The sequence below is a fragment of the Hibiscus syriacus genome, unplaced genomic scaffold (genome assembly GCF_006381635.1).
Source record: "Hibiscus syriacus cultivar Baekdansim isolate YM2019G1 unplaced genomic scaffold, ASM638163v2 tig00111993_pilon, whole genome shotgun sequence".
Taxonomy (NCBI): Eukaryota; Viridiplantae; Streptophyta; class Magnoliopsida; order Malvales; family Malvaceae; genus Hibiscus; species Hibiscus syriacus.
Genome location: NW_024063232.1, coordinates 392,791 through 413,169, shown reverse-complemented (window position 1 = coordinate 413,169; position 20,379 = coordinate 392,791). Strand labels below are relative to the sequence as shown.

General features: G+C 34.2%; 1 protein-coding gene across 1 annotated transcript in view; it reads right to left on the bottom strand.

The window, feature by feature from the left end:
• The window catches only part of LOC120173942 (copper-transporting ATPase RAN1-like), a 32,648-nt gene extending 12,670 nt beyond the window's left edge, over window positions 1–19,978 (bottom strand). The window contains exons 1-2 of the mRNA XM_039180968.1: window positions 19,901–19,978; window positions 19,525–19,687 (exon numbers count right to left, since the gene is read on the bottom strand). Coding sequence (XP_039036899.1) covers window positions 19,525–19,687; window positions 19,901–19,978 — 241 coding nt within the window. The remainder of the gene's footprint in view (window positions 1–19,524; window positions 19,688–19,900) is intronic.
• Window positions 19,979–20,379: the final 401 nt, after the last annotated feature.

Here is a 20,379-nt window from a genome sequence, read left to right as displayed (position 1 = left end):
TCTTGGAGATGTAACTGAAATATATTTAAATGGTGAATCTAAAAAATTATTATATGATATTAACAATAAATTAGATCAAGTTGTGATATATTCTAAATAAGAAGATGATATAGATTTAGGTCCTTCATATTATGGAAATGGAAACACTATATTAGTATTATTAGATGAAGAATAAACTTTATCTGAAAGTTCATCTAAAAAGGATGAATGTAAGAAAAAACAAAAGAGGTATACACCTTAACAAAAATATGATTTTCAATCTTATAAAGAATTAATGGAACATTGGAAATTAAATTTTTCAACTACTAAGGATAAGAATGAAAAAGTAGAATATTTGAAATTAATAAAAAAAACTTTATGAAGAACATAAAGAATTATTTGCTTTGTTTAAGTATCATTATTGTAATGCCCCAAATATTGATTTAGGGACTATATTGAAAGGATTAAAAATATTAGGATTTATTTTTATTAAATAATGAAAGATGAGAAGGATTATGATTAATGTTGTAGACTAAATTGTGATAATGGATTACTAAGGGGGCATTCTAGTCTTTTTAAGGGAAGAGAAATTTAAAGGTATTTTAAATTGGTATTAAGATAAGAAAAAGGGGTTTATGTTACAAAATTTCTCTTTCTTCTTCTTCCTCTTTCCCCGTAGAAGAGTTCTCTCACAAGCTCAAAGGTAAGTTTTTAAGTTAATGGTTTATTCCTTCAATTTTTGCTAGTTATTGAATTCTTGTATATGATGAAAGCTTAATGAAGGTTTAGATGGGATTAAAACAATGAGATAAAGGAAATAAAAGAGATTTAAGAAAATGAGTTTTATAATGATATGTTAATATATGAAGGTTTATTAATGGTTGTTGGTAAAATTGACTTGTCAACAAGTAAATGGAAGATTAAAAGCATTGGTTGAGTGAAATAATAAGTTAGAGATTATGGTGTGATTCTTGGAATCAAATGCTCTTGAGGAATATTAGATATTTTAAGTGTCTAAATGAAGGAAAGATAGTAGGGCCAAGTATATAAGTGTTATATAGTATGATTAGGGGTAAATGAGAGGAAAATTGGCTAAAGTTAGGTAAATTTCGGGTTGAAAACTAGAAAATCTGGACAAGGGTATCGGTACTAATAGAACAATATCGTTACCATAGGTAAAAATTGGGTTGAATCATATGAGAAGTATTGATATTGATTCAATCAGTATCGGTACCGAACGATGTAGTATCAATACCATGGTAAGGGTATTTATACCAGGAAACATTGAACCTAATTTTGGTATCGATACTGATGGGGGTATCGGTACCATAACATAGTAGTATTGATACCGTGGTGAGGGTATCGATACCAGGTTGCATTGAAGCTAATTTTGGTATCGATACTGGAAGGGAGTATCGATACCATAGTAGGGTAGTATCGATACCATAGTAAGGGTATCGATACTGAAGGGTCAGAAATCTTAAGTTGGGGTGATATTGTTCTAGAAAGGTTAATAATAAGTATTTTGATTATTGTTAAGTTATAATTGTTAGGAAATACACTAACAATTGATATTATGCATGTATGTAAATAAATGTGGGATAGATCGAAATCAAGCTCCCGAGTCGAGTAAGGCGAAAGACAACGGTCAAGTTTCGGAGTAATCATCTTTCCAATCAGGATATTTAAGCAAGACGAATCAGGTGAGTGCATTTAATTATGTACATATATAATGTAATTGTCTTAATGGTATGATTTATTGATATATGTATGGTGATTACCAAAGGACACTTTTTGTGCTAAAATGGTAAGGAAATCATACTAAGTGTATGGATTTCCAGATGGGGCACTTTGTGTACTAAAATGGTAAGGAAATCATACTAATTGTATGAATTTCCAAATAGGGCACTTTGTGTGCTAAAATGGTAAGGAAATGATACTAAGTGTATGGATTTCCAAATAAGACACTTTGTGTGCTAAAATGGTAAGGAAATCATACTAATTGTATGAATTCCCTATGGAATTTATAGATTCTAATAATGGTTGATAGATGAGGTTAATAGTATCAGTGATGCAAATTATAGAATAACTACTGGAGTTAAAAATTTATTGGAAAGGGAAGTATAATAAAATAATTGGTGTTTAGAATTTTACTTGTGATTGATTATGCCTCACTAAGTAATATTTAATATGTGTTATTTCACGTGTAGGTTGAATTCAACTAAGTAAGGAGATCTTTAGACATCCAGTTAGAGCCGCCTCATCAGTAACCGTATGACATATCAGTCTATTTTTGTCGTATTTTAGTCGGTATATAATAGGGTTTAGTAAAAGCACTCTGATCAGTATGTAGATCAAACTGTTGTAAAATGATGAATTTGTTGAACAACTCTTTTTGTTTGTCTACTTAAGTTAAAATGTGTTTTCTTTTAAGCAAATTAAATGTTTATAAAAATAAAACAAAATTTTACGGGATTTAGAATTTAAAAATAATAATATTAGTGATGTGATATCTATACCTCATATACGTATGTGTATACGGGAGATGGGTGTTACATTTATTGGTATCAGAGCTATAGGTTTAGCCGATTCTCGGCCAAATCAAGTGTAAATGTTTTTATGTAAACTCAGAAAGATGTCTCTCCTTACTAATGTAGTTATTATTTTATGATGATATGATAGATGTCATATTCTACGAACTCCAAAAGAGATGTTGGTCGAGAGAGTAGAGACGAATCAGATAGTGAGAGCTATTAAGAGAATAGCGAACATCTGATTCCGTCCGATAATGCCAGTGTACCGACACCTCAAGGCATGCATGTTCTAGAGTTCAAAGCTTTTATGGAAGCTTTAGATGTTATTATGACGTGATTTCAACCTCCTCCGCCTCCCCCTGCTCCTTTAATGTTGAGAATGCTAATCCCAAATGAGTTAAGAAGTTTGAGAGCTCCTAAGTTTAAGGGAGAAGAAAGTGAAGGCCCGATGGATGCAGACTTATGGCTGAATGACGTTAAGGTGATGTTAGAAAGTCTACAGTGCTCCGATCATGAAAAGCTAGGCAGAGCAATGTCATTACTCCTAGGTTCGACTAGAGTATGGTAGACAAACACGACGATGTATGCGCCAGATCAAGTGAACTGACAATTCTTCTAGGAGGAGTTCAAAAATAAGTATATCGGGGAGCATTTCATGAGATCAATGTTACTGAAGTTTTTGAGCTTGAAACAAGGGGATCGAGCGGTGCATGAATACGAGGCCGAATATAATAAGCTCAGCCGTTTTGCTACAGAAGTTGTTCATAATGATAAAGCTCATTGAGATTGGTTCATTAAGGGTCTGAGGCCTAAGCTTAAAGAAAGGATGTCGGCGTTAAATCTTTCTAGTCCGCAAAAAGTGATAAATAGAGCGAAGGTGATTGAAATGGCTCAAGAGGAGACTCTAGCTGCGGAGTAGAGTATGCAACGAGAAAAAGGATCGGATTGTCTTCATATGCACAGTATGTAAAAAGGGGGAAAGGGTTCAGGGTCTTAATTCACCATTAGAACTGATCATTCTGTAGCTTCACAGTTTTTTAAGCAGTCCCAATCCTATGTTGCTAGCTCATGGAGAGAAAACCTCGATGTAAGACTTATGGCAAGCTACAAGGAGGATAATGTAAGGCGATTTCGGTATTTGTTTCAATTATGGGGAATATGGCGAAATTGCCTGAAGAAATATAGTGATGGATCCGTACAGTCTGAGAGATCAATATCAACACCTAATAGAAGTAGAGGGAGAGGAAGATCAGGCGGTCAATCTAAGGCTAGCCAGAGATAAGAAACTCGGGGAGTGGCCCGAGTATATAATATAAAGACTAATAATGATCGGGATGATCCGGAGATCATAACAGGTATATTTCACCTTCTGGATGAGCCTGTTTTTGTTCTAATTGATCATGGTTCTACGTACTCATATATTAGTACCAAATTGATTAGAACTAGAGGAATTACTTTAGAACCAATTGCTAATGAAATGATAGCGATTAATCCTATGGGTCAAAGTGCAAAGGTAACTAGGGTGTGTATAAAATGTCCAATTAAGATTCAAGGGGTGGTATTCTTGGCAAATTTGATGGAGTTTCCCTTTGATGAGTTTGAAATCATTTTGGGCATGGATTGGTTGTTTTCACACCATCGATGGGTAGATTGTCGTTAGAAGCGATTATTTTTAAAGGATACGAAGGCTTTGAAATTGTAGTGATAGAAGAGAAGAAAAATCCCTGTCAAATATGATATCCGATATGACCACAAAGAAATGGATATCAAAAGGATGCGTTGTTTTTCTTGCTAACGTAATAGACACTCGATTACCGGGTGTGCGGCTACATGATATTCCCATAGTTAGAGAGTTTCCAAAGGTTTTTCCTGAAGAGTTACCGGGTTTACCTCCAGATCGCAAAGTTGAATTTAGAATATAGGTCTATCCGGGTACTGGACCTGTTTCCATGGCTCCATATTAGATGGATCCAACGGAGTTAAGGGAATTAAAGGCTCAGTTGCAAGAACTACTCGATAAAGGGTTCATCCGATCTAGTGTGTCTCCATGGGGAGTGTCTATACTATTTTTGAAAAAAATGATGTGTTTATGTGGTTATGCATTGACTATCGCCAGTTGAATAAAGTAACAATAAATAATAAGTATCCTCTTCCGATGATTGATGATTTGTTTGATTAGTTGAAATAAGCAGTTGTATTCTCTAAGATAGATCTGAGGTCAAGGTACCATCAGTTAATGATTGTAAGAGATGATATCTCCAAGACGGCTTTTCGAACTTGGTACAGACATTTCGAATTTGTGGTAATGCCGTTTGGATTGAAAAATACTCCTGCAACGTTTATAGATTTAATGAACATATTGTTTCAACCATACTTGGATCAATTTTTAGTAGTGTTTATAGATGATATCCTGGTTTATTCCAAGACAAAGGAGGACCATGATTCTCATCTTCGTGTAATCCTTTAGAAACTTCATGACAAGAAGTTATATGCTAAGTTGTCCAAATGCAAATTTTGGTTGTCTGAGATTTTCTTTCTTGGTCATATAGTTTCGGCAGAAGGCATTAGAGTGGACCCTAAGAAGATTCAAGATATAGTAGATTGGCAGTCCTCAAAGAATATTACGGAAGTTCAGAGTTTCTTGGGGCTTGCTGGTTATTATAGATGATTTGTGAAGAATTTTTCAATGTTATCTCTGCCGCTAACTAAGCTGTTGCGAAAGGATGTACCATTCTTTTGGACAGAGAAGTTCCAACAGAGTTTTAAGATGCTAAAGAGAATTGTAACTAAGGCTCCAGTACTCGTGCAACCTGAGTCGGGTAAAGAATATGTAGTGTATAGTGATGCATCCCATAATGGGTTGGGTTGTGTGTTGATGCAAGAATGGAAGGTTGTGGCTTATGCCTCCAGACAATTGAAGAATCACGAGTGAAATTACCTGACACATGATTTAGAATTAGCCGCAATTGTATTCGCTTTGAAGATATGGCACCATTATTTGTACGGTGAGCGTTGCCGGGTTTACATAGAACATAAAAGTTTAAAATATTTGTTGACTCAAAAAGAGCTGAACTTAAGACAAAGAAGATGGATGGAACTCTTGAAATATTATGATTTGATTATTGACTATCATCCGAGCAAGGCTAATATAGTAGTGGATGCACTCAGTCGAAAGACTTTTGCAGCTTTAAGGGCCCTAGACGTACATATGTCTCTGAATGAAGATGGTGCTTTGATTGTAGAATTAAAGTTAAAACTGATAATGTTGGATCATGTGAAATAGATGCAAGGGCGAGATAAGAAATGTTTGATGAAATTGGCACAGGTTGAAAAAGAAGAGAGTAAAGATTTTAAAATAAGGAATGATGGATGCTTATATTACCGAGGAAGACTTTGTATCCCTGAAGATATTGATCTGAGGAGAGATATTCTTTACGAAGCCCATTATAGCCCTTTGACTATGCAGCCAGGCAGAAATAAGATGTATCATGATTTGAAGAATCGTTATTGGTGGCCTGGCATGAAAGGGAAGTAACAGAATTTGGTGCTAAATGTTTAACATGTTAGTAAGTGAAAGCTGAACATCAGGTGCCATCTGAATTACTGCATCCTATATCTATTCTTGAATGAAAGTGGGAACGGGTAACAATGGATTTTATTTCGGGGTTACTGTTATCACCAAGTAAAAAGGACTTGATATGGGTTATAATGGACAGATTGACCAATACATCTCATTTCATTTCGTTTCAAGTAGACTATTCGATGAATAAGTTTGCGGAGTTGTTTATAAAAGAAATAGTGAGACTGCATGGAGTACCGATGTCGATAGTTTCTGATCGAGACCCAAGGTTTACTTAAAGATTTTAGAAGTCCTTACATGAGTCATTGGGTACTCAATTGAACTTTAGTACATCTTTTCATCCACAAACAGATGGGCAATCGGAACTAACCATTCATATATTGGAAGATATGTTGAGGGCATGTATGATTGAATTTAAGGGATCATGGATAAGTATTTTCCGTTAGCAGAATTCACGTACAATAATAGTTATCAATCGAGTATTAAGATGGCCCCGTATGAAGCTCTATATGGGGGGAAATGTAGAACACCGTTAAATTAGTTTGAATTGAAAGATCGAGATCTAATAGGGTTGGATTTGATGAAAGATATGGTGAATAAAGTGAAAATTATTCAGAGCAATTTAAAGATAGCCTAGGATCGCCAGAAGACCTATGTAGATTTAAAAAGGAAAGAGATATAGTATTAATTGGAGGATAAAGTATTTTTAAAAGTATCACCTTGGAAGAAGGTATTACGATTTGGGTGAAAAGGAAAAATAAGTCTGAGATTTATTGGACCGTATGAGATATTGAAGAACGTTGGCCCTATTAGTTAGCTTTGCCTCCAGATATGGACAAGATCCATAATGTTTTCCATATATCGATGATTAGGAGATACAGATTGGATCCCTCGTATGTTATCACTAATGAAGAGATAGAAATCCGATCAGATTTGACTTATGAGAAAGAACCATACGGGTCTTGGCTAAGGAAACCAAGGAATTGTGTAACAAAAGGATTCCATTGGTCAAAGTGCTTTGGCAGAATTATAAGGTGGAAGAGGCTACCTGGGAAAGAGAAGAGGATATGAAAAAGCAGTTTCCACATCTCTTTGCTTCAGGTACTTCTTTAAAATTCGAGGACGAATTTTTTAAAGAGGGAGAATTGTAATGCTCCAAATATTGATTTAGGGACTATATTGAAAGGATTAAAAAATATTAGGATTTATTTTTATTAAATAATGAAAGATGAGAAGGATTAAGATTAATGTTGTAGACTAAATTGTGATAATGGATTACTAAGGGGGCATTCTAGTCTTTTTAAGGGAAGAGATTTAAAGGTATTTTAAATTGGTATTAATACAAGGAAAAGGGGTTTAGGTTACAAAATTTCTCTTTCTTCTTCTTACTATTTCCCCGTAGAAGAGTTCTCTCACAAGCTCAAAGGTAAGTTTTTAAGTTAATGGTTTATTCCTTCAATTTTTGCTAGTTATTGAATTCTTGTATATGACGGAAGCTTAAAGAAGGTTTAGATGGGATTAAAATAATGAGATAAGGGAAATAAATAAGATTTAAGAAAATTAGTTTAATAATGATATGTTAATATATGAAGGTTTATTAATGGTTGTTGGTAAAATTGACTTGTCAACAAGGTAAATGGAATATTAGAAGCATTGGTTGAGTGAAATAACAAGTTAGAGATGTGGTGTGATTCTTGGAATCAAATGCTCTTGTGGAATAATAGATGTTTTAAGTGTCTAAATGAAGGAACGATAGTAGGCCAATTAGAGAAGTGTTATATAGTATGATTAGGGGTATATGAGAGGAAAATTAGCTAATGTTGGGTAAATTCTGGGTTGAAAACTAGAAAATATGGACAAGGGTATCGGTACTGATAGAACAGTACAGATACTATTGGAAAAAATTGGGTTGAATCATATGAGAAGTATCGATACTGATTAAATCAGTATCGATACTAACGATTAGTATCGATACCATTGTAAGGGTATCGATACCAGGAAATATCGAACCTAATTTTGGTATCGATACTGGTGGGGGTATCGGTACCATAGCATAGTAGTATCGATACCATGGTGAGGGTATCGATACCAGGTTAGATCGAAGCTAATTTTGGTATCGATACTGGAAGGGGGTATCGATACTGAAGGGCCAAAAATCTTAAGTTGGGCTGATATTGTTGTAGAAAGGTTAATAATAAGTATTTTGATTATTGTTAAGTTATAATTGTTAGGAAATACTCTAACAATTGATATTATGCATGTATATAAATAAATAAGGGATAGATCGAAATCAAGGTCCTGAGTCGAGTTAGGCGAAAGACAAGGGTCAAGTTCTGAAGTAATCATCTTTCCAATCAGGATATTTAAGCAAGGCGAATCAGGTGAGTGCATTTAATTATGTACATATATGCTGTAATAGTCTTAATGGTATGATTTATTGATATATGTATGGTGATTACCAACGGACAATTTTTGTGCTAAAATGGTAAGGAAATCATACTAAGTGTATGGATTTCCAGATAGGGCACTTTGTGTACTAAAATGGTAAGGAAATCATAATAATTGTATGAATTTCCAGATAGGGCACTTTGTGTGCTAAAATGGTAATGAAATCATACTAAGTGTATGGATTTCCAGATAGGGCTCTTTGTGTGCTAAAATTGTAAGGAAATCATACTAATTGTATGAATTCCTAGATAGGGCACTTTGTGCGCTAAAATGGTAAGGAAATCATACTAAGTGTATGAATTTCCAGATCGGGCACTTTGTGTGCAAAAATGGTAAGGAAATCATACTAATTATATGAATTCCCTACATAATTTATAGATTCTAATAATGGTTGATAGATGAGGTTAATAGCATCAATGATGCAAATTATAGAATAACTATTGGAGTTAAAAATTTATTGGAAAGGGAAGTATAATAAAATAATTGGTGTTTAGAATTTTAGTTGTGATTAATTATGCCTCGCTAAGTAATACTTAATAGGTGTTATTTCACGTGTAGGTTGAATACAACTAAGTAAGGAGATCTTTGGACATCCAGTCAGAGTCGCCTTATGACATGTCAGTCTATTTTTGTCATATTTTAGTCGGCATGGAATAGGGTTTAGTAAAAACAGTCTGATCAGTATGTAGATCAAACTATTGTAAAATGATGAATTGGTTGAACAACTCTTTTTGTTTGTCTACTTCAGTTAATATGTGTTTTCTTTTAAGTAAATTAAATGTTTATAAAATTGAAACAAAATTTTACGGGATTTCGAATTTAAGAATAATAATATTAGTGATGTGACATTTGTACCTCGTATACGTATGGGTAAACGGGAAATAAGTGTTACAATTATATACTAAATTACAATACTACATACTGTAGTACTAGTTCTAAAAATAATTCATAAGTTATAAAAGCTATAAATGTTTCAGAAACAACTAAAACAAATACATCTAATGAAGAGAACAACTCATCAATAAAAGAAAATATTAATAATCCATGTAATACCCCAAACATCGGGTCAGTGACTAAAGCGTAAGAATTCAAAATTTAGTGGTTTGGTTTTAATAAATTGAAATGTTCAATGATTAATTAGGAAATTTTTGTTTAGGACATTTTATTAAATATTGAAGGATATAAGGGAAATTGGTCTTTTGGCATGAAATAAATTTAAAATTCATTTTAAATGTTAATATAACATGTGGGGGAAATAGAGGAAAAGGAAAAAAAATCTAGAAGTGTCGAAACAATTTTCTTCTTTCAAATGGAATTTTAAAAACCACACATTTTTTAATTATCTTTTTATGATTAATTTTTAATTAAAAAAAGTAAATGTGATTTAAAAAATATCACTTCAAAAAATTGGGATTCCCTTTAAATAAAACAAGATACGTTTGAGGAGTCGCCATCAATATTTGATTAGGGTGTAATTAGGCACCCAAAAACATTTTGTCGTTTTAAATAAAAATTCATTAAAATGACAAATTTATGCTCTGCATTATCAAAAGTCATGTTTGGGAGTCGGTTACGCGTGGGGAATGATCAGCACCCCCGCAGAGCCCTAAATCTATACATAGTCGATTAATTAATTGTCTTTGTACTGAATTTCACAAGTTCAATTTAATTTAACCTAGGATCACATAAAACAACACTTTATGAATTTTAAAATGAAATCTAATAATATTTAATTATTTCATATCGAGAAGAAATGACCCCTCATACCTTGAGGCAATCAATTCTTACTTCAATCGAAATAAAGAAATATTGCAATTCCATCGTAATATTCAAATGCACAAAAACAAATTAAATTAAAAATTTCCAATCCTTTCTAGAAAGAAGAAGAATATTTGATTATTTAAAAACGTCGAGATCAGACCTTAGATAAGTTCTAAATATCTTTTCTCGAAGAATTTAAATGAACAAATATTTCTTATTCTCTCATTCCCAATTTTTAGGTGAGGAATCATTTTTTTGGAGTTTCACTGTTGGGATACACTTTCAGTTTAAAATCATTGGAAGTGACTCTCTAATAAGTTAAGACAAGAACCTTAAAATGATTTTAAAATGAAAGGGTACTACCCTTAATCCAAATATTTGATATGATCGAGTTATGCTCGCGAGGATAACATACATCTCATGTAAAAATGATATCATGTAAACAACAATATTAACCTACGCAGAAAAAGGGTAACCACCACACGGAATAAAATATTTGCGCAAAACATACATATTTATTTAGTAAAATAATATGATTTTATCCTAAGTTACAACATACAGTACATACACAATCAATGTGTACAAAATAATAAATCATGCTTATATTTGTTGATGCCATAAAGGATTGAAGCATCAAATATTAAAGACAAATGGACCACACTGCCAAATGATAAACAAATGAAATAAATACATTGAGGGATTAAAATGGAACTTAACCAAACTGTGAGCACTGGAACCGGGATAAACCCCAAACATCCATAGGATTAAAATAAAAGTCTTCAAAAATAGCATGCCGAATGTGCGATAAATAAAAATTTAAGATATATGAGTCTAATGACTAAAGTGTAACACACATAGAACTTGATGGCAAGATCATGAATTCTAAAAGAGACCAAACATGGTCCAAAATAAAAATGAAAGAAATCATCATGTCCAAATCGCAATAAAAAAGGAAAATTTGTGACGTCTTTGTAAAAATACGGGAGAATAAGGAGGACCAAAAGATTATTTACAGGTGATTAAAATGTAAAAAAGTAATAAACATATGAGGACCTAATAACAATTAAACCCTAAAGTTTAAGTATTTAAGCCACATTGTTTTGTTTTACTTCACTTTCAACCTGAAACTTAAAACAAATGCTTGAAATCTCTTAACCCATGCAGTCGCCATTCTCACCAACCCACAACCAAACATCGTCGACCACTGCTACTACGGTGGCACTCTACCACTTGGTCGGTGTCAGAACGACCGGTGAACGTAACCCAAAGGTCTAAAGGACCAAAAAACACCTCTCTTCTCTTATATCATTTTTCTTTCACTCGAGCAAGGCCCCAAAAACCATGGCCAACGCTCACTTCGCCACTCTAGCGACCATCTTGGTGGCGCTATTCCTCTCAATGACCCCCAACATTGACCGGAGAAGGTCAGTGGCTAACCCAAATGAACCAAAACACTTCAGCTTCTCTCTCAACCCTCTCATTTATTCGAGGCTCACACGACTGGTCCCCACTCTCTACTCCGACAAAACCGACGACAACACTTTCGGCGAGTTACCGACTAAAACTATTTTTCTACTTCCTATTTTGTTTGCTTCGAAAACACAAAAAAAGAAAACATATAAAAAAGAGAGAGAAAAAACCTTCTCCAATGTTGGTTTTGCTTCGGTTCCTTAAAAAGAGGGAACCCATGTGTTTACATTGATTTTCGAATGGGGAAGTAAATTCCCAATTTACAGAAGGAAGATGTGTGCCAGAGACCCTTACAATTGTTTTCCCCAGTTCCCCCTCACAGTTACATCCCTTTGGGTACTTTTTTTTTATTGATGAATTCTCCCTCAATTTCTGGTTTCTCCCCCCAAAAATCTCCCCTTTTTTTAGAGATGATTCTATTTGTAATCCTCTCAATTTTCTTTTTCGAATGAAAGAAATGGGGGCCTCTTTCAAATTTCATTATTTTCGATTTTTATCCTCCCTTCCCTGTTTGAATATATGTTATTGCTGATAAGGAGGAATCCATGGCCATTGGAGCTGTTGAGGGAAGGGACAACTGGCGTTTCTAGAATCAGTGCCAGCTCGGGGGGAACTTCTAAAATATTGGTGATGAGGCTAGGTTGAGACTAGTTGGGCTACTCACGTGGAGGACAGGGACCAATGTTGACTTGGGTAAAATTAAGGTATAATAGCTTCCCCTCTTTGCTTGTTATTATGAAACAATAACAAAGCAAATACAAAAGATAGCTTAATTTTATTGGGTTCGGTTCTAAGGAATTCGAAAGGTTAGTCATCTTTACTGCAACTTCAAGGTAGGTCGGACTTAATCTGCTTCACCCTTTCGGGTAATCATATCTCGAAAAATTTCGATTCACTTCGCTGTTTTCCAGGGAAGATTGAATTGAACTTAATTTGATTCGTTGTTCTTAAGAAAGACTAAATCTAGTTTGATTTGCCCCAATCTCACGTGTGCAAAACCTATTAATTGATTGATGTGCTTCTCCACACCCAAGAATCTTTGCTTTCCTCCTACATGTGATGGTCCTGTGAAAGACACATCTGTTAGTAAGTAGCATGTCAGAAGGTTTATTTTTTTAATTATTCTTTCTCTTTCTCTTTTAATTATTATTTTATTTTTTCTTTTTATTATTTTTTTAATATTTTAAATGAGAAATTTTGAAAACCTCTTTCTCATTTTCTTACAAATACCATATGAAATCATCTTGACTGAAGGTCTTATAGATGGCCCGAAGGACGTATCAACTTGCTCGAAAGCCTGACAGATGACCCGAAAGATTTAATCATCATGCTTGAAAGGCTTACTGATTGCCCGAAGGACTTACCAATTTTGGAAATAGTCTACTGGGTATGAAACTTTGGAAATCGCTTTCTTAATTTTTAAAAATTTATTCTCTGAAAATACTAACTGAAAAACTTTGGAAATCACTTTCTCATTTTTTTGAAAATCACGTGAAAACATCCTGCCCAAAAGTCTTATAGATGGCCCGAAGGACATATCATCTTGCTCGAAAGATTGAGAGATAACCCAAAGGATTCAATCATCATACTCAAAAGGTTTACTGATGGCCCAAAGGACTTACTAAGTAAGAAAATTTGGAAATTGCTTTCTTAGTTTTCAAAAATTTCATTTTTTGAAAACACTAAATGAGAATCTTTGGAAATCACTTTCTCATTTTTTTAAAATTCATGTGAAAACATCCTACCCGAAGGTCGTACGGGTGGTCCAAAGGACTTATCATCTTGCTTGAAATCCTGAGATATGACCCGAAGAATTTAATCATCATGCTAGAAAGACTTACTAATGGCCCGAAGGACTTAGTAAGAAACTTTGGAAACCACTTTCTTACTTTTCAAAAATTTCATTTTTTGAAAATAATAAATGAGAAACTTTGGAAATCTCTTTCTCATCTTTTTGAAAATCATGTGAAAACATCTTGCCCGAAGGTCTTATGGATTGCCCGAAGGTCTTATGGATTGCCAAAAGGACTTATCATCTTGCTTGAAAGACTTACAGATGACCCGAAGGATTTAATCATCATACTCGAAAGACTTACTGATGGCCCAAATGACTTACTAAGTAAGAAACTTTGGAAATCGCTTTCTTACTTTGCATTTTCTAAAAACACTGAATGAGAAACTTTGAAAATCACTTTCTCAGTTTTTTTAAAGTTCATGTGAAAACATCCTACTCGAAGGTCTTACGGATGGCCTGAATGACTTATCATCTTGCTCAAAAGCCTAACAGATGACTCGAAAGATTTAATCATCATGCTCGAAAGACTTACTGATGCCCCGAATGACTTATAAGTATGAAACTTTGGAAATCTCTTTCTTATTTTTCAAGAATTTCATTTTAAGAAAATACTAAATGAGAATATTTGGAACTTTCTCATCTTTTTGAAAACCACATGAAAACATCTTGCCCGAAGGTCTTATGGATGGCTCGAAGGACTTATCATCTTGCTCGAAAGACTTACAGATGACACGACGTATTTAATCATCATGCTCAAAAGACTTACTGATGGCCCGAAGGACTTACTAAGTAAGAAACTTTGGAAATCACTTTCTTACATTTCAAAAATTTCATTTTCTGAAAACAATAAATGAGAAACTTTGGAAATCGCTTTCTCATTTTTTTAAATTCATGTGAAAACATCCTACCTGATGGTCTTACAGATGGCCTGAAGGACTTATCATCTTACTCAAAAGCCTGACAGATGACCCGAAGGATTTAATCATCATGCCCAAAAGACTTGCTGATGGCCCGAAGGACTTACTAAGTAAGAAACTTTGGAAACCACTTTCTTACTTTTCAAAAATTTTATTTTCTGAAAATACTAAATTAGAAACTTTGGAGTTCGTTTTCTCATCTTTTTGAAAATCACGTGAAAACATCCTGCATGAAAGTCTTATGGATGGAACGAAGGACATATCATCTTGCTTGAAAGACTTACAGATGACCGGAAGGATTTAATCATCATGCTTGAAAGACGTACTGATAATGGCTTACTAAGTAAGAAACTTTGGAAATTGTTTTCTTACTTTTCAAAAATTTCATTTTGTAAAAACACTAAATGAGAAACTTTGGAAATCACTTTCTCATTTTTTTTAAAGTTCATGTGAAATCATCCTACCCAAAGGTCTTACGGATAGCATGATTGACTTATCATCTTGCTCGCAAGCCTGACAAATAACTCGAAGGATTTAATCATCATGCTTGAAAGACTTACTGATGCCCCGAAGGACTTATTAAGTATGAAACTTTGGAAATCACTTTCTTGCTTTTCAAGAATTTCATTTTCTGAAAATTCTAAATGAGGAACTTTGGAAATTACTTTCTTATCTTTTTGAAAATCACGTGAAAACATCCTGTATGAAAGTCTTATGGATGGAATGAAGGATATATCATCTTGCTTGAAAGACTTACAGATGACCCGAAGGATTTAATCATCATGCTCGAAAGACGTACTGATAATGGCTTACTAAGTAAGAAACTTTGGAAATTGCTTTTTTACTTTTCAAAAATTTCATTTTCTAAAAACACTAAATGAGAAACTTTAAAAATCACTTTCTCATTTTTTTAAAAGTTAATGTGAAATCATCCTACCCAAAGGTCTTACGGATAGCATGATTGACTTATCATCTTGCTCGCAAGCCTGACAAATAACTCAAAGGATTTAATCATCATGCTCGAAAGACTTACTGATGCCCCGAAGGACTTATTAAGTATGAAACTTTGGAAATCACTTTCTTGCTTTTCAAGAATTTCATTTTCTGAAAATTCTAAATGAGAAACTTTGGAAATCACTTTCTCATCTTTTTGAATACCACGTGAGAACATCTTACCCAAAGGTCTTATGGATGTCCCGAAGACTTATCATCTTGATCGAAAGACTTACAAATGACTTGAAGGATTTAATCATCATTCTCGAAAGACTTATTAATGGCCTGAAGGACTTACTAAGTAAGAAACTTTGAAAATCACTTTCTCATTTTTTTAAATTCATGTGAAAACATCCTACCCGAAGGTCTTACGGATGGCCCGAAAGACTTATCATCTTGCTCGAAAGCCTAACAGATGACCCGAAGAATTTAATTTTCTTGCTCGAAAGACTTACTGATGGCCCGAAGGACTTACTAAGTAATAAACTTTGGAAATCGCTTTCTTACTTTTTAAAAATTTCATTTTCTAAAAATACTAAATGAGAAACTTTGGAAATCGCTTTCTCATCATTTTGAAAATCACCTGAAAACATCCTGCCCGAAGGTCTTGTGGTTGGCACGAAGAACTCATCATCTTGCTCGAAAGACTTACATATGACCCGAATGATTTAATCATCGTGCTAGAATAACTTACTAATGGCCCGAAGGCCTTACTAAGTAAGAAACTTTGGAAATCGTTTTCTTACTTTTCAAAAATTTCATTTTCTAAAATACTAAATGGGAAACTTTGGAAATGTCTTTCTCATTTTTTTAATATCACTTAATGGTCGGGTAACATGCCCTTCAAAGTAATGTTTCTTCTGTGAATTGCCCCCTGTGTTCCTCAGGTTCTACCTCTCTAAATATGATTCCCTGTATATGAGGTTTGAGTTCTATCTCTCACTTGTGGGGATTTTGACATCATGAATCTTCTCTTTTCACTAGAATATCTATAAGAGACATGTGTTTATATGTGAAATGCGAATGCAATTAAATGTATCAATGTAGTGCATTTTCTTTAATGCAAATGATGTCGTATGAATGCATAAATGGTGATTCAATTTTCTTTGATTTCAAAGTAGGGAACTCGGTCTTGTTCCACTTGATCACTTCTCTTTAGGGTTTACTCAGATATCAATGTAGGAACTCATAATTTTAAGCTTGCAACTTATGAAGATCTTCCTAATCATCTTGGGGCCTTTGTTTTCTGTCTTGATTTTAGAAGAAGTGTTTTCTCTCTCGAATTCTTGTTATGGTCGGAAATATGACTCTGATGGCCCTTTCTGTCCTTGACTCAATTACGCTGTTAGAGTTATTTTTCCAGGACTCTACTCTTAATTGATGCTCGACTGGTTTCCTCTACAAGTTAAGCTGTACTCAAATTCATGGTCTTCACCTAACAATCCAAGTTGTGAGACTCATTCTCAATGTCTTCTTGGTATGAATCTCGTCATCTCAGCATGATCTGGGTTTCTAGTCATGCCCTAAAGTGGGTACTCATGGCTCCCTTCGTGCTAACATATCTTAATCTTGAATGTCTCAATCTGGTGTCACTAAACAGTAGTGTTATCGAATAGATTGAGGACTTCTCTTTGTGATGCCACAAACATTATGAACATTTAAGTAGTGATTAATGCTTCTAACAAAAATGTCTTGCATTTTTTATATGAGTTGTGATATGTGCATCTTTCAAATAAGACAATCATCTTCTTCTAGATGAATTACAAACAATGTCATGAGGAAGACAAGTTTTATTTTCTACCCCTTTTGATATTCTGGACTATTTATTTTCAAGAATGTGGAGTGCTTCATGTTCTAGCATCGCTTATTCTCTCTCCCTGATTGAGGCAAAAAGGGTTTCACCTATTCCAAGGACTTTCACATTTGAGTTTGTCCTCTTTGAAAATGTTTTTCTCTTTTCTCTTATTTTAGAAATCAAAGAATGAAAGAATTTTATAAAGTATTGGCCCTTAATTCAGTCTTATAATCGAATCAAATTATAAACATGAGTTCACATAATATTAAAATAATCAATAGCTCTTTAATGTTTTCAGAGTTATAGCTTTTTGACAAGTATCATAATTGATGGGTTGGCTTCCTATTTTCTAAGGTTTTGGCCACCAAAATGTCATTTCCTTCTCGGTCCTTGTGAATATTGCAACATGCCCCTCTTTATTGGATTGGTATTTTAATCGGATGCGGACAAAATGACGCAACTAGCATAATCAATTACTAGACTTTCTAGAACACTTCTATTTCGTTCTCTGAAATCTTTCATTTGTTTAAGCTTTGTAGACTCCTCTAACAAAGGCAGTGCAAAAATATCAGTCTAAAAATGAAATTCCTGAGTGCTCGTGTGAAATTGACTATAACAAGTGTTCCTTAACTCCCTTAGTCCCTCTTTACCGAAACTCCTTATTTAGTTAGATTTGATTTAATTTTCCTTTGTTTGGCTAGCTGAATTCAACTTTATTGTATATATATATATATATTATAATCATCTTTATCGGGCTAGCTGAAGGGTTCATCTTACTACAAAGTCTTCGACTTGACAATTACAATGGAGCAAACACCGAACTGCCAAGTACCCGAGCAATGTCATGGTTTGAATGCAATCTATTCATAAAGCCAGGGCTTTTTAGTTTTCTCTATAACCAATTGCTTTAGTGGAATATATAAGCTTTATTGTATATATATAATTACATTCTGGGTATACTAATTCAATTTCTTAAGCTTGTTAAGAAGAACCTGTTATAGACTAGGTGTTGTTGAAAGTAAAAAAATCTCAACTTTAGAGTTTAATTTCCAAGTAACTAACCTAAACTATATTTACCTACTCGACTATTTTATCTGTGAAGATTATGATCATCATTGAACGTCCTCAATAAAAGTGTGGTCTAGTCAGTTTTGTAATGTCATACACAAAAGATGCCTCATGTTGTCCACTCCTATGCATACACGAATGCCAAGCCTCTTGTTTATTCCCTTATGAGAGGAGAATACTATATCTTTCCCTGCAAGAGAATGGTATGGTGTTCGAGTGTATCTTTGGGGTAAGATCCAGGGTCCTTGCTCTATACAGTTTTCAATCTTGTCACCTTGTCAAAGATTTATACCACTAATCATTTTTAAAAAAATTTAATTCAGTTGATATTCAAAGAATTTCCAGTTGCAAATTTGATTCAATGCTCACCATATTTAAAGTAACATAAGTTCAAACAAGATACTGCAAATGGAATAAAGTTTTATGATGGATGAAACGACTTCTTCCTAATTAGGATGTCCCATTACATATCTAATGCAGTGGCACCTGACCCAAACGGGTACTACATATTGTCCTTTGATGCCTTAATCATATCTGTCATCCACTAATCTACCAATTCTTTTGTCAACGTCCCATTTTCATCAAGTGTCTCTATCTCCTTCAACAGCTACCTACAATTCCTCGTAGAATGCCCCCATGCCTCCAAGTGGAAATCACATACACTATCTTGATCATAACTATGGGTAGAAGGGTTTGGTGGCACTTTCACCGGCCTCGGTATGAGGTATTTACCTTTAATAAAATGGGGGTACAATCTAATATAAAGGTTTGGAGCCCTTTTAGAGTATTTCTCAATCGTGAGACTTTTTTGGTCGGTTCGAGCGACTAGCTGCTCTTTTCTTTTACGGCCGTGCGAGCTCTGGGCGTGACATTCATTCACCTCAACAGTTTTTTCTTCTTGCTCAGTTAGGCTTTTAAAAGGACTTTTAAGTTTCCTTTGTTGATTACGTTTTCAATTAACTCCCCATTTGTCACAAGATCCTTGAAGTCCTTCATTGAATTTGCCAACATCAACTCAAAGAAAGGAGTAGGAAGAGAATCATGAAACATATATGATATTTCTTCTTCTAACAAGGGAGGTTGAACTTGTAATGTTACTCCTCTCCATCTTAGAGCATATTCTTTAAAGCTTTTAGTAGCCTTCATCCTTATTCTTTGAAGGTCTTGATGTTTTGGGACTAAACCTTTGACATATCGATATTGTCCCAAAAAAGCATCAGCTAGATCGACCCATATCTTGATATGCTCTTTCTTCAAAAAGTTATACCATACTACAGTTGGCCCAGTAAGACTATCATAGAAGTAATGAATCAAAAGATTATCATCATTTAAATACCTTTCATCTTTCTACAAAAAAAATTCAGATGAATTAGAGGACAACTAGTGCCATCATATTTCTCAAAATTAGGCACCCTAAATTCATGTGGATGACCAAATCAGGGATCATGATGAGTTCTCTTGCTTCTAGTTCTTTGTGAGAGGCATTAATGAGGCTTCAAACTGCTCATGATTAATGAGGCTCCTCCCTAGGTTTGGGTGGGACGCTCCAAGGTAGTTTACCATTCTTAACATATTATTTTGATGACATTGGTATCCTTTAACAATAATTTCCTCTCTATCAACAGCATTGGTTGCCATCACCTAGATCATTTAATTCGATACATCTTGTAAAGAACTAGATGTTTGATTCCTCATATCTTGTTATAACTTAGTCAACTTTTCTTGCAACTAATCTTATAATTCCTCATGAGATTTCTCCATTGTTTCCATTTTTTTGTTTTGCTCTAACCTAGCTTCTTCATCAAGATCTGGAACTTGGTGATGTTGATGTTCTTCATGATGTGAACTAGATCCAGGATATAAGTTCACAGAGGCACTGACTAGATTGATGTGTACTTTCCCAGTATGAACGGGTGTTTCTTGAATATTCTGAGATTTATCCGGGGTGAACCCAAGTGGGTAAAGTGGTCCCTCAGTTACAGTTTCGGGCACATGGCTTTTTCCATGCTCAGGACTCCTTTCTTCAAGCAGACTAGCAA